This window comes from Strix aluco, chromosome 6, assembly GCF_031877795.1.
Source record: "Strix aluco isolate bStrAlu1 chromosome 6, bStrAlu1.hap1, whole genome shotgun sequence".
NCBI lineage: Eukaryota > Metazoa > Chordata > Aves > Strigiformes > Strigidae > Strix > Strix aluco.
Window position 1 is genome coordinate 26635626 of NC_133936.1, and position 18373 is coordinate 26653998.

The following is an 18373-nucleotide window of genomic DNA, read 5'->3' on the forward strand; positions in this document are numbered from 1 at the left end:
AAAGGTTACGTATTCAAAGAGAGTTATCATAGTTACATTTTATCTCCTCTTCCTCTTTCTTTACAGGCTTATGTTACATATTTATTCATCTGAACTGTGTATATGTGATGTACATAAGGATCCATTTAGTTTAATTTCTAGTTCTGGAACAGCATTAAGGAGAGATGTTCACTGCTTAGCTGCTTAGCTTGTCTTAAGCTCCAGTACATATGAAAAATAAAAGTACTTGTAAAGTGGCCTGCTCCATTCATTATTCATCTCTATCTCTGGAAAGTGTCGTCTCACAAAAATAAGTTACATTTCAGACAAATAATAAACTAAGTATGTTTGAACAATGCTATATATATTTAAACAGTATATTATTTTTATTTCTCCTTAAGCAGAGAACCAAAGTGAGCACCTACACGTGACAAAACTCAAAAACTCTCTCACTCTTCTGTCATTCTGTCTCTTGCATCTCATGAATTGCATGATGAGAGGTTAAAGTGGACATAAATATAACATGAACATACACATCTAAGACTGGAGTTCGCTGTTTAGCATAATCTGACATAGACAGCTTTTTGATATTTCTGAGAAAATTAAAGAAGAAGAAGGTATCAAGAACTACAACTTTGGGCTCACGATAGGCTTAATTTAAGTCAGATTCTTATATTAGCTAGGTACCTTTAGCAGGTGGGGGTTCCAATTTTGGAGGCTCACCAGGTTTTGCAGTCACAACTTTCTTCCTTAATCCAGGAGCTTTAAAGAAAATAATTTTATTTTTTCAACACACATCATTAGATTCAAAAAAGAAAAGAACTTTCTAAAAAATCCCAACAACTGATTAATACAATTGACATAATAGAAAGACAAGAGCTACAAAGCTAAGATTTTGGCTGATTAACTGTTGAGAAGAAGTCAGATGATCTGTCAGAAGCACAGTTGATCTGAAACCCACGTTCAGACAGTAACACCAGCAAATTATTGCTGGGGATTCTTTTCATTTGTAAGAACATGTTATAGAAAGAGGAATTATGTTAAGGATAGAAGAATGTGTTAACTTGGTTAAGATTTTTATTAATAAATTGATTTTTTCTGTAACTATTAAAAAACCCCATGTAAACTGACTTGGCATAACACTGGTAAAAAATCATGAGGAACTGAGCATTAGTAAGGTGCACCATTAAAGCTATAGTAAAGTAGGAAAAAAAAAAAAGAAAAAGATCCAAAGTGATATGTTTAAAAGCATGCTTTTCAAGATTCATCAGTATAATTTAAAGGATTATATGTTTGAGTTCCCATTGTTAATTGTGGCTTCAGATGATTATACCTTTAAGTAGTTCTTTTGCCAATTTAATATCTTCTGTTGGTGGAGTAGGTGGTGGTGGTTTTCGCTTTTCAGGGATCTTCTTTTCAGGTTCTGGTGCTTTAAATAACATTAGGTGGATTTAGTGTAAATTTACTACTGCAGTAGTTATGTGAAGAGTAAGGTACAAATGAAAAGACAGTCATTTTTCATTTCCAATGAAGCCAGTGAAAAAAATCTCATTCAGTTAAAAGGGAGTATGAAAGAGCCTTAGGCTATTGTTTTGTAGCATGCACACAATACAAATATCCAAGCTGACTTAAAAAATGTTAATAACATGAGAACAGGTGGGAAACCAAATGACAGGAAGACTCGACAAGAAACAAAATGAAAGCATTTAACATAAACTGTATGTTGTACTTAGAATTAAGAGATCAGAACACATTTCCAAAACTCAGTAACAGAGAAAGAATTATGCAGAGACCTACAACACACAGGTACATGTGCGAAGAATGACAGAGCAAGAAAAGAACTGCACGGTAATGAAAGGAAGGTGTCCAGCAGACTCCAGGCAGGTACTTTGTATACCTTCAGCTGGTAAAGCTTCTTCTACTTCTGCAGCTGGAATTTCTTCTGCTTCTTCAGGCTCAATCTCCTTTACGATTTCATATTCTTTAAAGAATATTGACAACTGGTGTAAGTTTCCAATGATAAGATTGTTTCACATGAACAGTTATGTAGATATCAATAAAAAGAAAGCTACTCCAATAGACACAGACAAATACACGTTAGGATAAGTAATCACTCAGTATCTGTTACCTTTGCAGTTAACACATGCTTTTGAAAAACTACTCTCTCTATGTAAGAATGAAACAGGGTTTTGTGAAGGATAGTATTTTTTATGCATACAATATAAACTAAACATTAAATTTGTGGATGAGTCATTGTAACTTGAAAGAATAAAAACTTCAATGCTCCCAATTAGTTTAAGATTATAACAGCAATATAAATACTAGGTTTTAAGAGACTCAAATTTAGTGGGAATTGACTATTATCTTAAAAAGAGACACACTTTGTTAGAAATATCCTGTGTAGGAGCACATGTCACTTGAAAATATTTAATTTTGAAAATTATATTTTACTTCCAAATATGAAAATAGATACAAGAAACATAGACTGGTATCATGTAAAATATGAACAACTTACAAACATTACAATGGGAAAAAAAAGGACAACATCTATTTTAAAGCTTATGTTTGGAACAACAGGATTGTCCTTACAGTAATAGCTATGATGGCATATACCTTCACTTGGTAGTGGTTCAGGTATTTTAGGAACAGCAACAGGTACTTTCTCCTCTGGGACAGGTTTCTTGGGCACCTCAGGCACTTTAAAAAATATTAGTTCCTTTTATTTGTGTGTATATAAATGTATGTAAAAAACAAAAAAGACAAAAACACCTAGCACACAGAAAATGACAGTGAGTAACAGTGGCCACAACCAGGAAAGGCTGTGCTCCAGTCTTTCTCAAGGTAGTCTACATACAACTGACACATTTTATAGACTCAGTTACGAACAAAGAAAAGAGTGAACAGAAAACATTTCTTCTCAGGAGATGACTCCTGGCAATATATACCTTTGGTTGGAGGAGGCTCTGGTTTTTTAAATTCTGGCTTTTTAGGTGTTGTCAGGGGCACTTTCTCTTCTGGGACAGTTCCCTCTGGCACTTCAGGTGCTTTAAAGATATTAGTAAATCTTGAATTTGGTGAACATTAAGATACATATATATATGTACAATGGTGAAAAGTGCAATGACTAAAAAGAGTAAGGCATTCAATACATGAAGAATAAAATTTCAAGTGACAGATTACACAATCAGATATCTAACCACTGTGTACATCAGTGAAACAAGGGAAAAGGTATTCAGAGAACAGAGAAAAAGAGAGGCTTGGTCACTGATGTATGTACCTTTAACTGAAGGAACTTTATGTTTTTTAAGAACAGGCACAGGCTCTGGTATTTTTGGCACAGCCACAGGCTCTGGTTTCTTGGGCACAACCACAGCTTTCTTTGGCACAGCCACAGCCTTCTTGGGCACAGCCACAGGCTTTGGGGGAATGACCACTGGCACCTCCTCTTCTGGCTCTTCCTCCTCAGCCACCTCAGGCACTTTAAAGATATTAGTTACTTTTACTTGACTGAGCTAAAGGTCAGGCACACACAGACACAACACAACCAAAAGCTGCTCTCACCCCTCCCCACAGAATGCAAAGGGGCAAAGAGTACTCAGCACTGCAGCAACCCAGAGGGCATGGCAGGCTCCTTCAGAACACCACCACACCACTGTATACCTTCAGCTGGAGGAGCTTCTGGTTCTACAGGCTCAGCAACTGGTGCCACCTCTGGCGGTGCTTCCTTCTCCTCTTCCTCTTCCGGGACCTCTGCCTCAGGCATCTCGGGCACTTCAAGGATATTAGCGCATTTCATTTTACATTGGTGGAAACATGTGCCAGGGAGGAACAAAAAACAGGGCAACACAGACACAAAACATCAAAACAGCTGGCTCAAAACCTCACACACACGTGCAGCACTGTTTACCCAGCATGCACAACCTTGAGAGTCTCAGTTTGGAAACAAGACAAGCCAAGAGAGGGTAGGACAACACTTAAGAGAAGAAGATTAAATATCTTCCTTGTTAAGTCATCCATGAAGACAGGTACCTCTGGGTGCTGGAAGCTCTGGTGCTTTGGCAATGGCCACAGGTACTTTTTCCTCACGAGTAGCCTTCCTGGGCACCTCAGGTGCTTCAAAGATATTAGTAACAGTCAGTTTTATACATTAAGCAGGAAGATGAACAATGAAACATAAACTAGACTTGCACCAGTGACCAGACAGTAACCAAACTGGTCTCACAGTATTGACCCGTGTCTCTCTCACTCACCAACTCACATACACACAAAACCACGCACAGGCACAGGCACAGGCACAGGCACCAGCACAGAGTGGTGATGCCAAACAGGTTCTGTGAGAAAACTGTTGGCTATGTCTAGATACTGCTCGAGGGTGAGGTGTGAATTGGAATATCCCACTCTGTACTCAGCAGCCTTCCCTGCCTGGGAAGAGGGACTGTCATTCTCAGCCCCGCTGGGATCTGACTTTTCCCTGGGAGAAACCTCAGCCCATATCTTATCTGTTGCCATTCCTCATGAAGCTGTTGGTGCTTTCCAGGCAGCAGTGTGGGCAGTGACAGGGTGCGGAACCCAGAATTTCTCCTTTGTCCCTCTTTCTGTCCTCCATTTCCATTCTTTGCGGATGCTTTTCTTTTTATTGGCTTAATTTCTTATCCTAAGTAGCTCTCTTGCCTCGATTTTAATTTCACTGTGGCAACTTCCACAGCTTGTGTGGTGCACTAGATTTTATAACCATTCCTTCTTCATTATAAACTCTAAAATGTTGAGCATTTTCTTTAAACACTTTATATGCTGTCACTTCTTCTTACTGCCCTCACATGTGCATTTCTGAGTAAAAATTGTTTTTTCATTTTGAAAGATTCGTGTCTATCATATACATTAACTGAGACTGTCAAGACTCATGGAGATATTTATGGTGCCTATTTAAGATAACAAAGTTGGGTAGTAAACTGAAAAACTTATGATCAGCTTTTAAAATGTAACATTTCTAGTATCTGCTGATTCAGAATCTGAAAACAAAACAATAAATTCAATACACATTTGGGTTGCTTATACAAAATACTAGATAATTGAATTCCTAACTGATACACAGCACAGAACATAGTAATTTCAGGTAATCAGAAATGGACAGGATAACAGACATCAGAAGTAACATGTAAGACAGTAAGAAACAGTCCCATTCAGGCTGACAGGTGACAGGTACCTCGAACTGGTGCAGGTTCTGGCTTTTTTGGCACAGTTACAGGTATGGGCTCTTCCAGAACACTTTTCTTGGGCACCTTGGGCACTTCAAAGATATTAGTATATTTTAGTTTTGTGGGCACTACAGATGCATATGAAACAATAAGACAATCATACATGCATGCAGTCATCTGAGAAAGTGCTGTGTTTACATTTGGTCAGCAGTTATGCTTTGCTTCAAACAATGACCAGGGTGTCAAAGATGTCACGCAGGAAATGGGAATTCTGTGTTTAGTTTCTGTTTCTGAGTCAAGGTGGAAATGTAGAAAACATATGCTTTCTTTGTAACAGCTGATCAGAGATGTATTTATAGAATCCTACTGTATTTGAGTATCAGTCATGTATCATTCACGTCTACTTTGTCACTGTAACATATTTTTTTAGGAAAGTAATATATAATTTATCATTACCACTTTTTTCTATCAATTATTTCAATTCCTTACACTTCCTCTTCATTTTCAGTTTTTCAAAGTTCCTTTCTTTTAGATTCTATTGTTTACAGAAATACATACTTCCTCTCCTCTCTTTTGGATTGTATTAATGATCCTTTCATGTGCCAACAAGATGAGCAGTAGATATATCCTGTCTTTTGATATCAAATCTACCTCATGCATATTAGCATTAACTTACTTTAAAGAGGTAGAGAACTGATACTGCTGCTTTCATTCAGCAATACAGTCTACTAGAAAATTCAGGGATGCAACATTTATGTTATTTAAACTGAAGACTTATTTGCAGGCTTTTCTTCAGGACAGCATGTTATTCTGTTTAAACTAAGCATTCAGTAAATGTTAATTCTTAAACTTTTGAAAAATTTCAGAAAGCTATAGATATTTTTCAAGTAATTGAAGCTATTTTTCTGCCATGTTTTTGACACTCCACATTGCACTTCATATTTCTTACGCACCTATCTTTGATAGGTCATCACCAGAAAAATTAGTTCAATTTAACTCCAGAAGACCATGGTTCTTTCTAATGCTGATACTAATAGTGATGACATGTACCTTTGGCTGGTGGTGGTTCTGGCTTTTTGGGTACAGCAACGGGTGTTTTTTCTTGCAGGACAGCTTTCTTGGGCACCTTGAGCACTTTAAAGATATTATTCCCTCTTAATTTCACAGTTAGGAAAAACACAAAATATCAAAACACTTAGAAGAAAATCAAAGAGTTTAGATTTTTAACACTGTAACATTCCACTAGTGACTGGTTTGTTAGTCATATATGCAAAGATAGGTGTAGGGGTAGAGGACACATAAAAATTCTTACACAAAAGAAGGGATAACAAATTAAAATATTAATGAATACACTAAAATAAAATGCAGCTCCTCACAGAAGATATACCTTTAGCTGGTGGAGCTTCTGGTTTCTTTGGCACAGCCACAGCCTTCTTGGGCACAGCCACAGGCTTTGGGGGAATGACCACTGGCACCTCCTCTTCTGGCTCTTCCTCCTCAGCCACCTCAGGCACTTTAAAGATATTAGTTACTTTTACTTGACTGAGCTAAAGGTCAGGCACACACAGACACAACACAACCAAAAGCTGCTCTCACCCCTCCCCACAGAATGCAAAGGGGCAAAGAGTACTCAGCACTGCAGCAACCCAGAGGGCATGGCAGGCTCCTTCAGAACACCACCACACCACTGTATACCTTCAGCTGGAGGAGCTTCTGGTTCTACAGGCTCAGCAACTGGTGCCACCTCTGGCGGTGCTTCCTCCTCCTCTTCCTCTTCCGGGACCTCTGCCTCAGGCATCTCGGGCACTTCAAGGATATTAGCGCATTTCATTTTACATTGGTGGAAACATGTGCCAGGGAGGAACAAAAAACAGGGCAACACAGACACAAAACATCAAAACAGCTGGCTCAAAACCTCACACACACGTGCAGCACCGTTTACCCAGCATGCACAACCTTGAGAGTCTCAGTTTGGAAACAAGACAAGCCAAGAGAGGGTAGGACAACACTTAAGAGAAGAAGATTAAATATCTTCCTTGTTAAGTCATCCATGAAGACAGGTACCTCTGGGTGCTGGAAGCTCTGGTGCTTTGGCAATGGCCACAGGTACTTTTTCCTCACGAGTAGCCTTCCTGGGCACCTCAGGTGCTTCAAAGATATTAGTAACAGTCAGTTTTATACATTAAGCAGGAAGATGAACAATGAAACATAAACTAGACTTGCACCAGTGACCAGACAGTAACCAAACTGGTCTCACAGTATTGACCCACGTCTCTCTCACTCACCAACTCACATACACACAAAACCACGCACAGGCACAGGCACAGGCACAGGCACCAGCACAGAGTGGTGATGCCAAGCAGGTTCTGTGAGAAAACTGTTGGCTATGTCTAGATACTGCTCGAGGGTGAGGTGTGAATTGGAATACCCCACTCTGTACTCAGCAGCCTTCCCTGCCTGGGAAGAAGGACTGTCATTCTCAGCCCCGCTGGGATCTGACTTTTCCCTGGGAGAAACCTCAGCCCATATCTTATCTGTTGCCATTCCTCATGAAGCTGTTGGTGCTTTCCAGGCAGCAGTGTGGGCAGTGACAGGGTGAGGAACAGGAATCTCATCATCATTATTATTTCTCTCCTCTATTTGTGTTCTGTTTTTTCAACTTTGTGGCAGTAGAAGTATGTGGGGCTTTTAACTTAGTGAGGTTTCAGGGCTTCTCTAATCCTGTATTTAGAAATTGCATTTGGCAAGGGTAAAAGGGATACCTGCAGAATGAGCAAGTTTCCTTGCTCTCCTTCTTCATGTGATGCAGAATTGTTCTGCACAAATACAGAAGATCTGGTGGTCTTATACCTAACAACTATGTGCAGATTTGCAGAACCTATCCTCTTGGGTCCCTGTGAGCTTATGGTCAGAAAAAAGTTACATCAATGTATGACTACAGTCATATGATTTTCTCATATGAAATTTGACCATGGAATGAAGACCATCCTGATATGCCATGCATTTGAATAAGCACTGCATTTACTAAAGAGTTTGGACTATCTGTTATTTAGGATGTAGGCTCAGATCACATAAGCCCCAAACCTAAAATACTACTGTCCTATCTAGGTATGTCCCTCTTTTTACTTTGGGAGTTCTTTCCCCATAGCAACTTCCATTCCTTCACAGTCGTTGAACCTGGATTTCCTTGTTATTCTCTCTGAAGTGATCAGTTTTTGTGGGTGTTTTTCTTTGTTTGTTTTTTTGTCTGTTTTTTAATATTGCTGTGTCATGACTGTGTCTGGCTGTTACTAGCACTCAATACCACAGGCTTGCCAGTTGGGAGTGGCTAAAGAAAAATACTGTGCGTAAAAAACCCCATTACTAGACATTTTTGGGAAAATGCTAAAGACAGAAGTTTACATTAAAAATTGAAATTAGTAAGCTTTTTCCCATGTATCTTATCAATTTTGATATATAGAATTTTAGATTCTGAACACATATGAAGGAGTTTGGAAGAGTCCCTCATTTTCCCTATGTATTTGCCATTCTAACAATTGAATTGTTACACTGCACAGAACATAGTAATTTCAGGTAATCAGAAATGGACAGGATAACAGACATCAGAAGTAACATGTAAGACAGTAAGAAACAGTCCCATTCAGGCTGACAGGTGACAGGGTGACAGGTACCTCGAACTGGTGCAGGTTCTGGCTTTTTTGGCACAGTTACAGGTATGGGCTCTTCCAGAACACTTTTCTTGGGCACCTTGGGCACTTCAAAGATATTAGTATATTTTAGTTTTGTGGGCACTACAGATGCATATGAAACAATAAGACAATCATACATGCATGCAGTCATCTGAGAAAGTGCTGTGTTTACATTTGGTCAGCAGTTATGCTTTGCTTCAAACAATGACCAGGGTGTCAAAGATGTCACGCAGGAAATGGGAATTCTGTGTTTAGTTTCTGTTTCTGAGTCAAGGTGGAAATGTAGAAAACATATGCTTTCTTTCTAACAGCTGATCAGAGACGTATTTATAGAATCCTACTGTATTTGAGTATCAGTCATGTATCATTCATGACTGCGTGTTCTGGGCTGGTTTTGGCAGTTACTGTTATCTTTTTACTTGTCACTTGGATATTCTCACTATATTTATCTTTCAAGTTGACTTCACCTTTCTTTTTCTGTCTTTGACTGTTTCCTCTCTCTTTCTGCTTTGCACATTCTTTCTCGTAACAGCTCTGGCTTCCATTCTAATCATTAGATGCTGCTTATAACTGTTGCCCGTTATATTCATTTACATTATTTAAATGCTTTTGATATCATCAGTGTGTGGTGGTACTTCACTTGAGGAATGTCATTGTATTTCAGATGAAGAGAATCTGGTGGCAGAGGGAATTTTTACTTCTCTGGCCAGCACTTGGGACTTTCTAAAGGAAATTAAATGATTCAGCACTGCATCAATCTATGGTGTGTACAGTTTTAGACTATTTTAAGTAATTTTTTAGTATTTCAATCATGAAGTCTCTCATCCTGATTAATCTGAGAAAATAAATGCCTCATACAAGGCTCAGTGAATTAGCTGTTCACAGGAACAGCAAAATACAGGCAAATTACAATTAACAGTTTAAAGAAAAGATTCTGCTCCATGATGCTATCCATGGCAAAACAGGTACATAGAGATATCTCAACTATTTTGCTCTATGTACAGAAACTGCTACTTTCCACTGAAACCTTCAGTTTCTGCTTATTTTGTCCTTTCTCATAGAGTCATAGAATCATTTAGGTTGGAAAAGACCTTTAAGATCATTGAGTTCAATTGTAAACCTAATACTGTCAACTCCCACTAAACCATGTACTAAACCATTCCTACTAATGATGTGAACAACAGCTTATGCATTCATTCTTTTGTTAGCATCCATAAAGTTTTGGCATTTATTGGTAGACAGGAGTTCATCATAACTGCTTGATCTATTACTATAGCCTAAAAAAATCAAATCTTACCTCCTGAAATTTTTGAACATACCAAAAAAAACAGTACAAAAAAAGTTTGGATGTTTTAGTTGAGGAAACATTTTACACCCTTGCACAGCAATTCATATTTGGTAAATCTGTCACACATTTTAGATATCAGAGATTCATTAAAAATGAGATCTCATTAAAATGAGATTCATCAAAAAAAAACCCCCACTCTTCCTTATGATGATAATCATGGTAGCATGTATCTTTAGCAAGCAGAGCTCCTGCCTTTTTAGGTACAGCAATGGGCACTTCCTCCTCTGAGACAGCCCTCTCAGGCATCTCAGACACTTCAAAGATATTAGTGCATTTCATTTGACAATTACAATACAACTGAATATAAGTACAGAGACTGAAACACAGAGGACAACATAAATGTTCTGAAGTAACAATTTGGCACACAGTCATACTCAGTTCAATTGTTTAGCAAGCGTTATTTAAACCCTCAGATTCTAAACAACAGACAGAAAAAAAAGAGGTTAAGATAATACTTAAGAGAAGAAGATTAGGTGTGTTCAACATGTATTCATCATAACATGTACCTCTGACTGATGGAGGTTCTGATTTTTCAGGAAGAGCTACACGAATTTTCTCTTCTGGGACAGCCTTTTCAGGCATTGTAGGCTCTTTAAAGATATTAGTATCTTTTAGTTATGTGTATCAGGCTTTAAAATGAGCAGTGAAACATAGTATACTCAAGAGAAGAAAAAGACATTCTATTCATAAGTGGTACCTTTAGATCGTGGAGCTGCTCGTTTTTTAGGTATAGCAACACTCTCTTGCTTTTTGGCCAGCTCGGCTGGTGGTGGTTCCTCAGGTGCCAAAACAGGCTCTGGTTCTTCAGATGCCACTTCAGGCTTTGGTTTTCGAAGCACCCTAGAAGGCTGTAGTTTTTGGGGTGCTAAAATTGGTTCCGGTTCCTCAGACACCATAACAGGTTCTGGCTTGCAGGATGCCAAAACAGGCTTTGATTTTCTGGATACTGCAATAGGCATTGATTTTTGGAAATCTGCAACAAACTCTGTTTCTTCAGGTGCTACAACAAGTTCTGTTTTTTGGGGTGGCACAAAAGGTTTTGTTTTGGGGGGCACCACAACACGCTCTGATTTTTGCATTGATGCAACTTTCTCTGACTCCTCAAGTGTCACAGTGAGCTGAGGTTCCTCAGGGGCCATGAATGGCTCTGTTTTTTGGGGTTCCACAACAGGCCTTTGTCTTGAGGGCATCACACCATACTTTAGCTTTTGGGGTGGCACATCGAGTTTGGGTTCCTCAGGTACCACAACAAACTCTGGTTTCTCAGGGACTACAACATGCTCTGTTTTTTGGGGTTCCACAACAGGCTTTTGTGTTGGGGACATCACACCGTGTTTTATTTTTTGGGATGCCACATCAGGCTTGGGTTCCTCAGGTACCACAATGGACTCTGGTTTCTCAGGCATCACAACACGCTCCAGTTTTTGGGATGCCAAAACAGTCTCAGGCTCCTCAGATGCCACAACATGCTCTAGTTTTTGGGGTGCCATAACAGGCTTTTGTTTTCGGGCCACTCTAGCAGGTTCCAGTTCTTGAGGTTCTACCTCTTGCGGCTTTGGTTTTGAGGGTCCTGCAATGTGCTTTGGTTTTCGAGAAACTGGAACAGCTACTTTCTTTTCTGGGAAAGTTGTCTTGGCCACTTTATGTACATAAAAGATATTAGTTCTAAATTTAACAACTGCACTGACAATCATACCAAATTTAAGTGAATTATAAAACATAAAAACACAACTGCAATGAAAACATTAAAAACATATCAGGCATCAATCATTTCTGTTGACCTTTTTAAAGACAAATATGCCACATTTTGGCTTTTTTCCCTTTTCTCTCAAATGTCACCCCACTCACCCCTCCTCCACCCCCACCACCCAAGCCTCATTGCCCTCATATGCAAATTCACACATGCACTGATAGTATAACTTAAGCTATAAGCAAAATCCATGATAATTATAAACAGAATGGACAGGACAAAAGATATTAATAACATTGCAGGTAATAAGCTGAAGACTCTTTCAAGAATTAGCAGTGATGGCATCTAGTTTTTCTTGGTGGAGATTCTGGTACTTCAATTACATTGATATCTTCTGCTCTTAGCTACTAGAATGTGTACTTTCTTTTCTTCTACTATTATCACTTTGAAGGTATTAGTTGTGATTGTTTTGATGAACCCAAGAGGGTAGAATAGTAAGAATAATCCAAAATAGTAAGACAAATTAAAGTATAAAATACAGTCAATTCAGACATCCAAGATTTATCATCACTGTTCTTCAAAAAGACCCATGTATGTCTGTTTCACAGACATATGCAGATACATAGAACAAGTATAAATTAGAATCTCAGAAAACAGAAGGCCTGGAAAATCAAAGTGTTAAAGAGGAAAAATATTGCTTTTGTTATTTTATTAGTGTTGAGATTTACCTTTCTCTGTTAGAGGTTCTGGTTCTTCAGGTGCAGCCTCTGGTTCTGGGACAACCACAGGTTCTTGTTCTTTAGGCACAACCTCAGGTTCTGGTATTTTAGGCACAGGTATTTTCTTTTCTGGAACAAGTTTCTTCGGTATCTCAGGTTCTTTAAAGATATGCATTTGTTTTACTTTCAGGAATTTGAAGAATAGGAATTAAAAAGGTAACAATAACTCCAAGGTGAAAATTATCAAGCAGCATCAGAAAAAAAAAAATCCCTTATAGATAGTCTGTATTTTTGTCATATTGCTTGGTGCACATCATTAATAGCCATTGTTGCTTGGTATAAGCTATTCAGAAGTGAAGAAGACAACACAATCTGTAACATTATATAAATATTAGAATATAAAAAAAGAGGATAACACAAACTTAAAAAAGATAATATTTAAGAGAAACAGATTAACATTTCTGTTCAATTTAATCAGTATTGAACATGTACCTTTAGGTGGCAGAGGTTCTGGTTTTTTAGGAACTGCAATGTGTATTTTTTCTTCTGAAACCACTTTCTTGGGCTCCTCAGGCACTTTAAAGAAAGTAATTAATTTTATTTGTATGAAATTCAAACATATGTCTGTAGTGTTAACACACTAAGAAAAAAAACATCAGGGACATCAAAAACAACAGAAAATTGTCTCTGATGTCTCACTGAGTTACAGATACATAAACTACAATTTAAAAAACAAAAATATTTTATAGAATATTTATAGTAAATTACCAATATGTTAAAATGGTACCCTAGACAACAAAGTGGGTTTTTTTTCATTAATTGTGTACAGTAGTTACCTTTAGTTGGTGGAGGTTCTGGTTTCTTTGGTACTTTAACTGAAACCTCTTCAGGGACCACTTTCTTTGGTACCTCAGGCACTTGAAAGAGATTAATAACTTTTACCGTAAGAATTTCATAAACAGCTTTGAAGCATAACAGAACAGTATTAGTGAGAACACTAATTATAAAGATTTATTTTTTTCACACAATACAATTGTTCATTTGAAAAAACTTTGACAACAGAAGAAAATTCTAAGAGAGGTCTTGGGTACTGTCTTCTACAGTGTTAAAACAATAAAAGAACGATGTTTTTGATTCTGTTAATTTTGTCGTAATGACAAGTACCTTTAGCTGGTGGAACTGCTGGTTTTTTAGGCTCCTCAACCAGTATTTTCTCATCTGGGACTTTCTTGGGCACTTCTGGCACTTTAAAATGAATAATTATGTTAATAATTAAAGAAAATTAAATAGCATTGAAGGGGAAAAAGAAACAAATGAAGGGACACCAGGTAACATTAATTAAACATAACACCCTTTACCAAATAGAATTTTTGCTCTCAATCTTGATTAAGAGTCATTTGAGAGGAATAAAGAGGCTGCTTCCAAAAATGAAATACAAAAATCACAGTTTATAAGATAGAAAGATGAGGAAATAGTATCAAAAAGGTCTTATCAGTGAAAGTAAGACAAATTATTGCCCTGGTTTTATTAATGACAAGTACCTTTAGCTGGTGGTACTTCCGGCTTTTTAGGCACAGCAACTTTGATTTTCTCTTCTACAACTACTTCCTTGGGTGCTTCAGGCACTTTAAGGAAAGAGATTATTTACAGTTATTATATGGAAGTTTACAGCTATGTTCAAAACTTTTCAGTAGAAATTACAAAGTAAGGAGGTTCTTAATAGAGCAATTGTTTTGACATGTTTATTGACATAGATTCTTTAATGTCCCTGTAAAGTCTGAGGAAACAGCTGAGTCTTTTGGAATTTTTTCTTCTACATAACATTATTTTTCCATTTTATTCAACTACCTCCCAAATCTCCATTTGACTAAGGCTGCTATTGTCCATTCTGTATTCATTGTCACATTCTTCTATATATGATGACTCCTTGGTATCAGTTTTTCATCTATACATGGAGGGCTTTCTGCTGTGTTAGACATCTGTATCACTTATTCTATACTTTGAAATTATTAAACTCTCTGTTGGAGTTAATTTTTCACTGTTAGTCGGGAGTATTTCAGAAAATAAACGCTGTGTTTTCTCTTCAAGGTTTCTGCTGTGGTTCTCAAGTATCAGTCTCATCTCTGTCCAGTCACATCAGTATTTCTAACACACTAGTAAGCTGATTACAGCTATGATTCAAAAAAAAGGATTTTCAAAACAGTAACATATATAGAACTGTGGGCACAGAAAATGAAACTAATAGGACAACACAAACAAACAATCAAAAAACTAATCTGCACAATCAAGGCAGAGTTTTTTTCTCTTACAAATTTTAGTTACCTGTAGTACAACATACCTTTGGCTGCTGGTGGTGCTGGTTTTCTAGGCACAGCAATGGGTACTTTCTCTTCTGGAATCTTCTTGGGCACCTCTGGCACTTTAAAGAAAACAGCATTCATTTTTGTTATCTTTAAGGCATTTAAAAATATGTAAATTATTAAGAAAAGTCTCACAAGAAGCATATCAGAAAGAAACATAATATCAGATGTAAGAAGAGATATGTCATGCAAAAAATGCTGTGTACTATTACATACTAGTAGGATTTTTTACAAATGAGAAATAAAGGGTAATTTTGTCTTTTACTGTAAACCCTATTGCCCAAGAGAAAGAGAAATCTCCTCCTCGGAGAGTCACCATTATTGACATATAAGCTTTAGGTGGTGTTACTCTTGGCTTTTCAGGCACAGCAACATTTACCTTCTCTTCTGAGACACATTTCTCAGGTACCTTGGACACTTTAAAGATATTAGTGAACTTTGAAGAATTACAGAAATAAAACATGCAATACAGAGAAATAAGACAGAACAAGTAGGTGTATAAGGATACTCTGACAACAGTTACATGTTCTGAAAAGTCTCCATTCTATCCCTCTGGCAAATAACAGTTTGAAGCGACTTTGCTGGGGATCTTTTGTCATGCAGTGCTGACATGCCACAAAAATTGCTAGTTCAGACAGACTTCTAAAATATCTTAATGAATTGTAACAACCGGTTTTTGTACCTAATCCTATTTCCATTCAAAATTAAATCAATTGACACCTAAATTTAACATGAGCAATGTGAAAGAGGAAGTGTATACTTGTCGCTTGAATATTAACAGAATTTCTGAGGCTGTTTATAGTACCTATAAACACCCATGAAGTGAAAAAGTTTGTTCCATAAATCTCACTGTGTGTTGACTCAGCTAGAGTTTTCCTTATTTTTAGTCCCTATGACTAGTTTCTGATAAAACTTCTGTGCCATCACAATGGATTACTCTCGAGTAGAAGAAATAGACAAACTCAACTAATTTTCAATGATTTGACAACAAAACAAGGGACAGAAGAAATCTGAAGAATAAGGAGAAGGAAAAGATATGTTGACCTATACCTTTGGCAGGTGGAGCTTCTGGCTTTTTAGGCAGAGGGACAGGTTTCTCTTCAGGAATAGTTTTCTTGGGCAATTCAGGCACTTGAAAGATATTTACTGATTTTAATTTTAATTTTATGACTGAAAGACGAGTTGAAAAACAGGAAAAGGGACATATACAACATAAATGCCACAAATCTGACACAAGTTGACCATGAACTATTAAATCAGAAACTGTAAGAAACAGAAAAGATGTTATCAACCGAAGACCTCAGTTTTTTATTAGGTTATCAAAGTACCTTTAGATGGTGGAGATTCTGGTCTTTTAAGCACAGGAGTAGGTTCTGGTTTTTTAGGCACAGCAATAGGCACCTTTTCTTCTGGAACAGCTTTCTTAATGACTGTGGGCACTTTAAAGATATTAGTTCATTTTAAGAATTTATATAGAATAGAAAGTGAAGTCATAAAAAATCCCAACTTTGTAATGTAAGTAAGGTACTAAAAGAATGAACATAAATATTAATTACATTGAACAGGAACTAAACCCTGAACATGAATAAATTAATTTTTCTGAAGTTCATGACTTTGCAGATTGCAGGAAGAGATGATGAAGAAGATATATACCTCTAGGTGCTGGAGCCTCCTCTTTTCTATGAACAGTAGAAATTTCTTCAATGTGCACTTCCTCATAAACTTCATGTACTTGAAAGATATTAGTTTAAATATGTAAATTAACTTAGCATATCTTCAGAAAACAAGACAATGTGAAAGTAAAGAACAAATGAAATCAAATATTCAAGCTCATCTTAAGATAGACAAGTCTATTTTATATCTCCCCTCAAAATTAGGATTTTTTCAAATGAGTGAAGAAAAATATCTCATATTCTACCCTGATCTGACCTCTGCAGCTTACCAGAAGAAAGATGTATATGTTCTAAACTGAGCTACTTCCTTGAGTACAACAAGATAGGCCCTGTCTATCTAAGCTCTGTCACTATTTTTTTTTTTTTTACCCCCTTGGACTGATAGCAAATAGTGGGGACTCTTGCAATTGTCTCTTTTGCCCATAAAGCTAATTTTTCCTTTAACAACTGCGTGTGGTTTTAAAATTTTGTTAAATTAATTTTATACTGTTGCAGCTAACCAATGCTGCTAACTAAAGTCTAGTTTATGGTAGACAGAATGCTCTCAGAATAATTAAAGATTTATATATGAAAGCATATTTTTTATCCTTCAAATCCTACTGAAAATTTTTTGTACCTTTAAGATGTGAAGCTTCTTCTTTAGGTAGAGCAGGAGGTATTTTTTCTTTGCGGACAGCTTTCTTTGGTACTTCAGGAACTTAAAAACATTGTTTTATTTTAGAAATTTGCACTAGGAAATAAGTAGTACAGTTTTGTAAAACAATAAAAAATTCTACTAGAACAATATGAAAATACATGCTATTAAATTGTGAATACAACTCAACAATTTCACTTTCTGGAGTTCACTGTTTTTCTAACTCCTAGCATTTACAGGTCTGAAATTGCTCTTCTCTGAAAAGATATTAGTTAGGTGTTTTTTTCTCATTAAAAAATCTTTAAGAATTTTGGCAATTTAAAGGGTTTTATTTTTTTAAATTTTTAAATTACTTATAAAAGCAAGGCAAAACTCCAGTGCAATTAACTAAATATTATGTTTCAAACATCTATAGAATTCTTCAGCACTGTAATTTTATTATAAAACTATGTTTCTATGAAAAAAAATTTGTGGCTTTATAGTTTGTCCTGATTTAAAGTGTTACCTTAATCTTACTAAAGCCCCTGACATGACTGCAAAGACTGCTTCTGCAAAAAATCTTTTAGATTTTTTAAAAATATATTGTCAGAGAAAGTATTATGGGAAATAGAACATGAGACAAGAAGTCAAAACAACATAAAGCTAATCCCTGGTCCTGCTATGAATTTCCTGAGTACTAAATTTCTTTGTATTTCTCTAATTTTTTCTATTTAAATTTTGAATTCTTGATGCAGAATGTATCAAACTGTTTGAGCAGCTGCTAACACAAGACAAAAATAAGTAGTTATAGACAATGTTCCTTGAATTTGTTTTCCTGAATGATTAATTATTCTGTCTTAATAACTGTTGATTAGTTTAACATATGAAGAAAGATGGAATTCTTTGTAAATGGTTGCAAAATGATTATGTTTTTAATTTCTGATCTCCCTGTATGTACGCTCTCTTTCTAAGTTAAAAACAAACAAACAAAATTTACAACACGAGATCAAATGGAAGAAAACAGTGTATATAGCACCTAGTCATGTTGTTCAAGAAAAACAAGCATGTTGGGTTTCTCACTTGGTACCTCACTTTTGAAAGAGGCTA

General features: G+C 36.7%; 1 protein-coding gene across 1 annotated transcript in view; it reads right to left on the minus strand.

Moving 5' to 3' along the window:
• Positions 1 to 18373, minus strand: part of TTN (titin) — a 242809-nt gene that overhangs the window by 106881 nt on the left and 117555 nt on the right. The window contains exons 150-160 of the mRNA XM_074829250.1: positions 17270 to 17350; positions 16634 to 16711; positions 16309 to 16419; positions 14959 to 15039; positions 14162 to 14245; positions 13785 to 13865; positions 13457 to 13537; positions 13113 to 13196; positions 12630 to 12779; positions 1313 to 1408; positions 667 to 741 (exon numbers count right to left, since the gene is read on the minus strand). Coding sequence (XP_074685351.1) covers positions 667 to 741; positions 1313 to 1408; positions 12630 to 12779; positions 13113 to 13196; positions 13457 to 13537; positions 13785 to 13865; positions 14162 to 14245; positions 14959 to 15039; positions 16309 to 16419; positions 16634 to 16711; positions 17270 to 17350 — 1002 coding nt within the window. The remainder of the gene's footprint in view (positions 1 to 666; positions 742 to 1312; positions 1409 to 12629; positions 12780 to 13112; positions 13197 to 13456; positions 13538 to 13784; positions 13866 to 14161; positions 14246 to 14958; positions 15040 to 16308; positions 16420 to 16633; positions 16712 to 17269; positions 17351 to 18373) is intronic.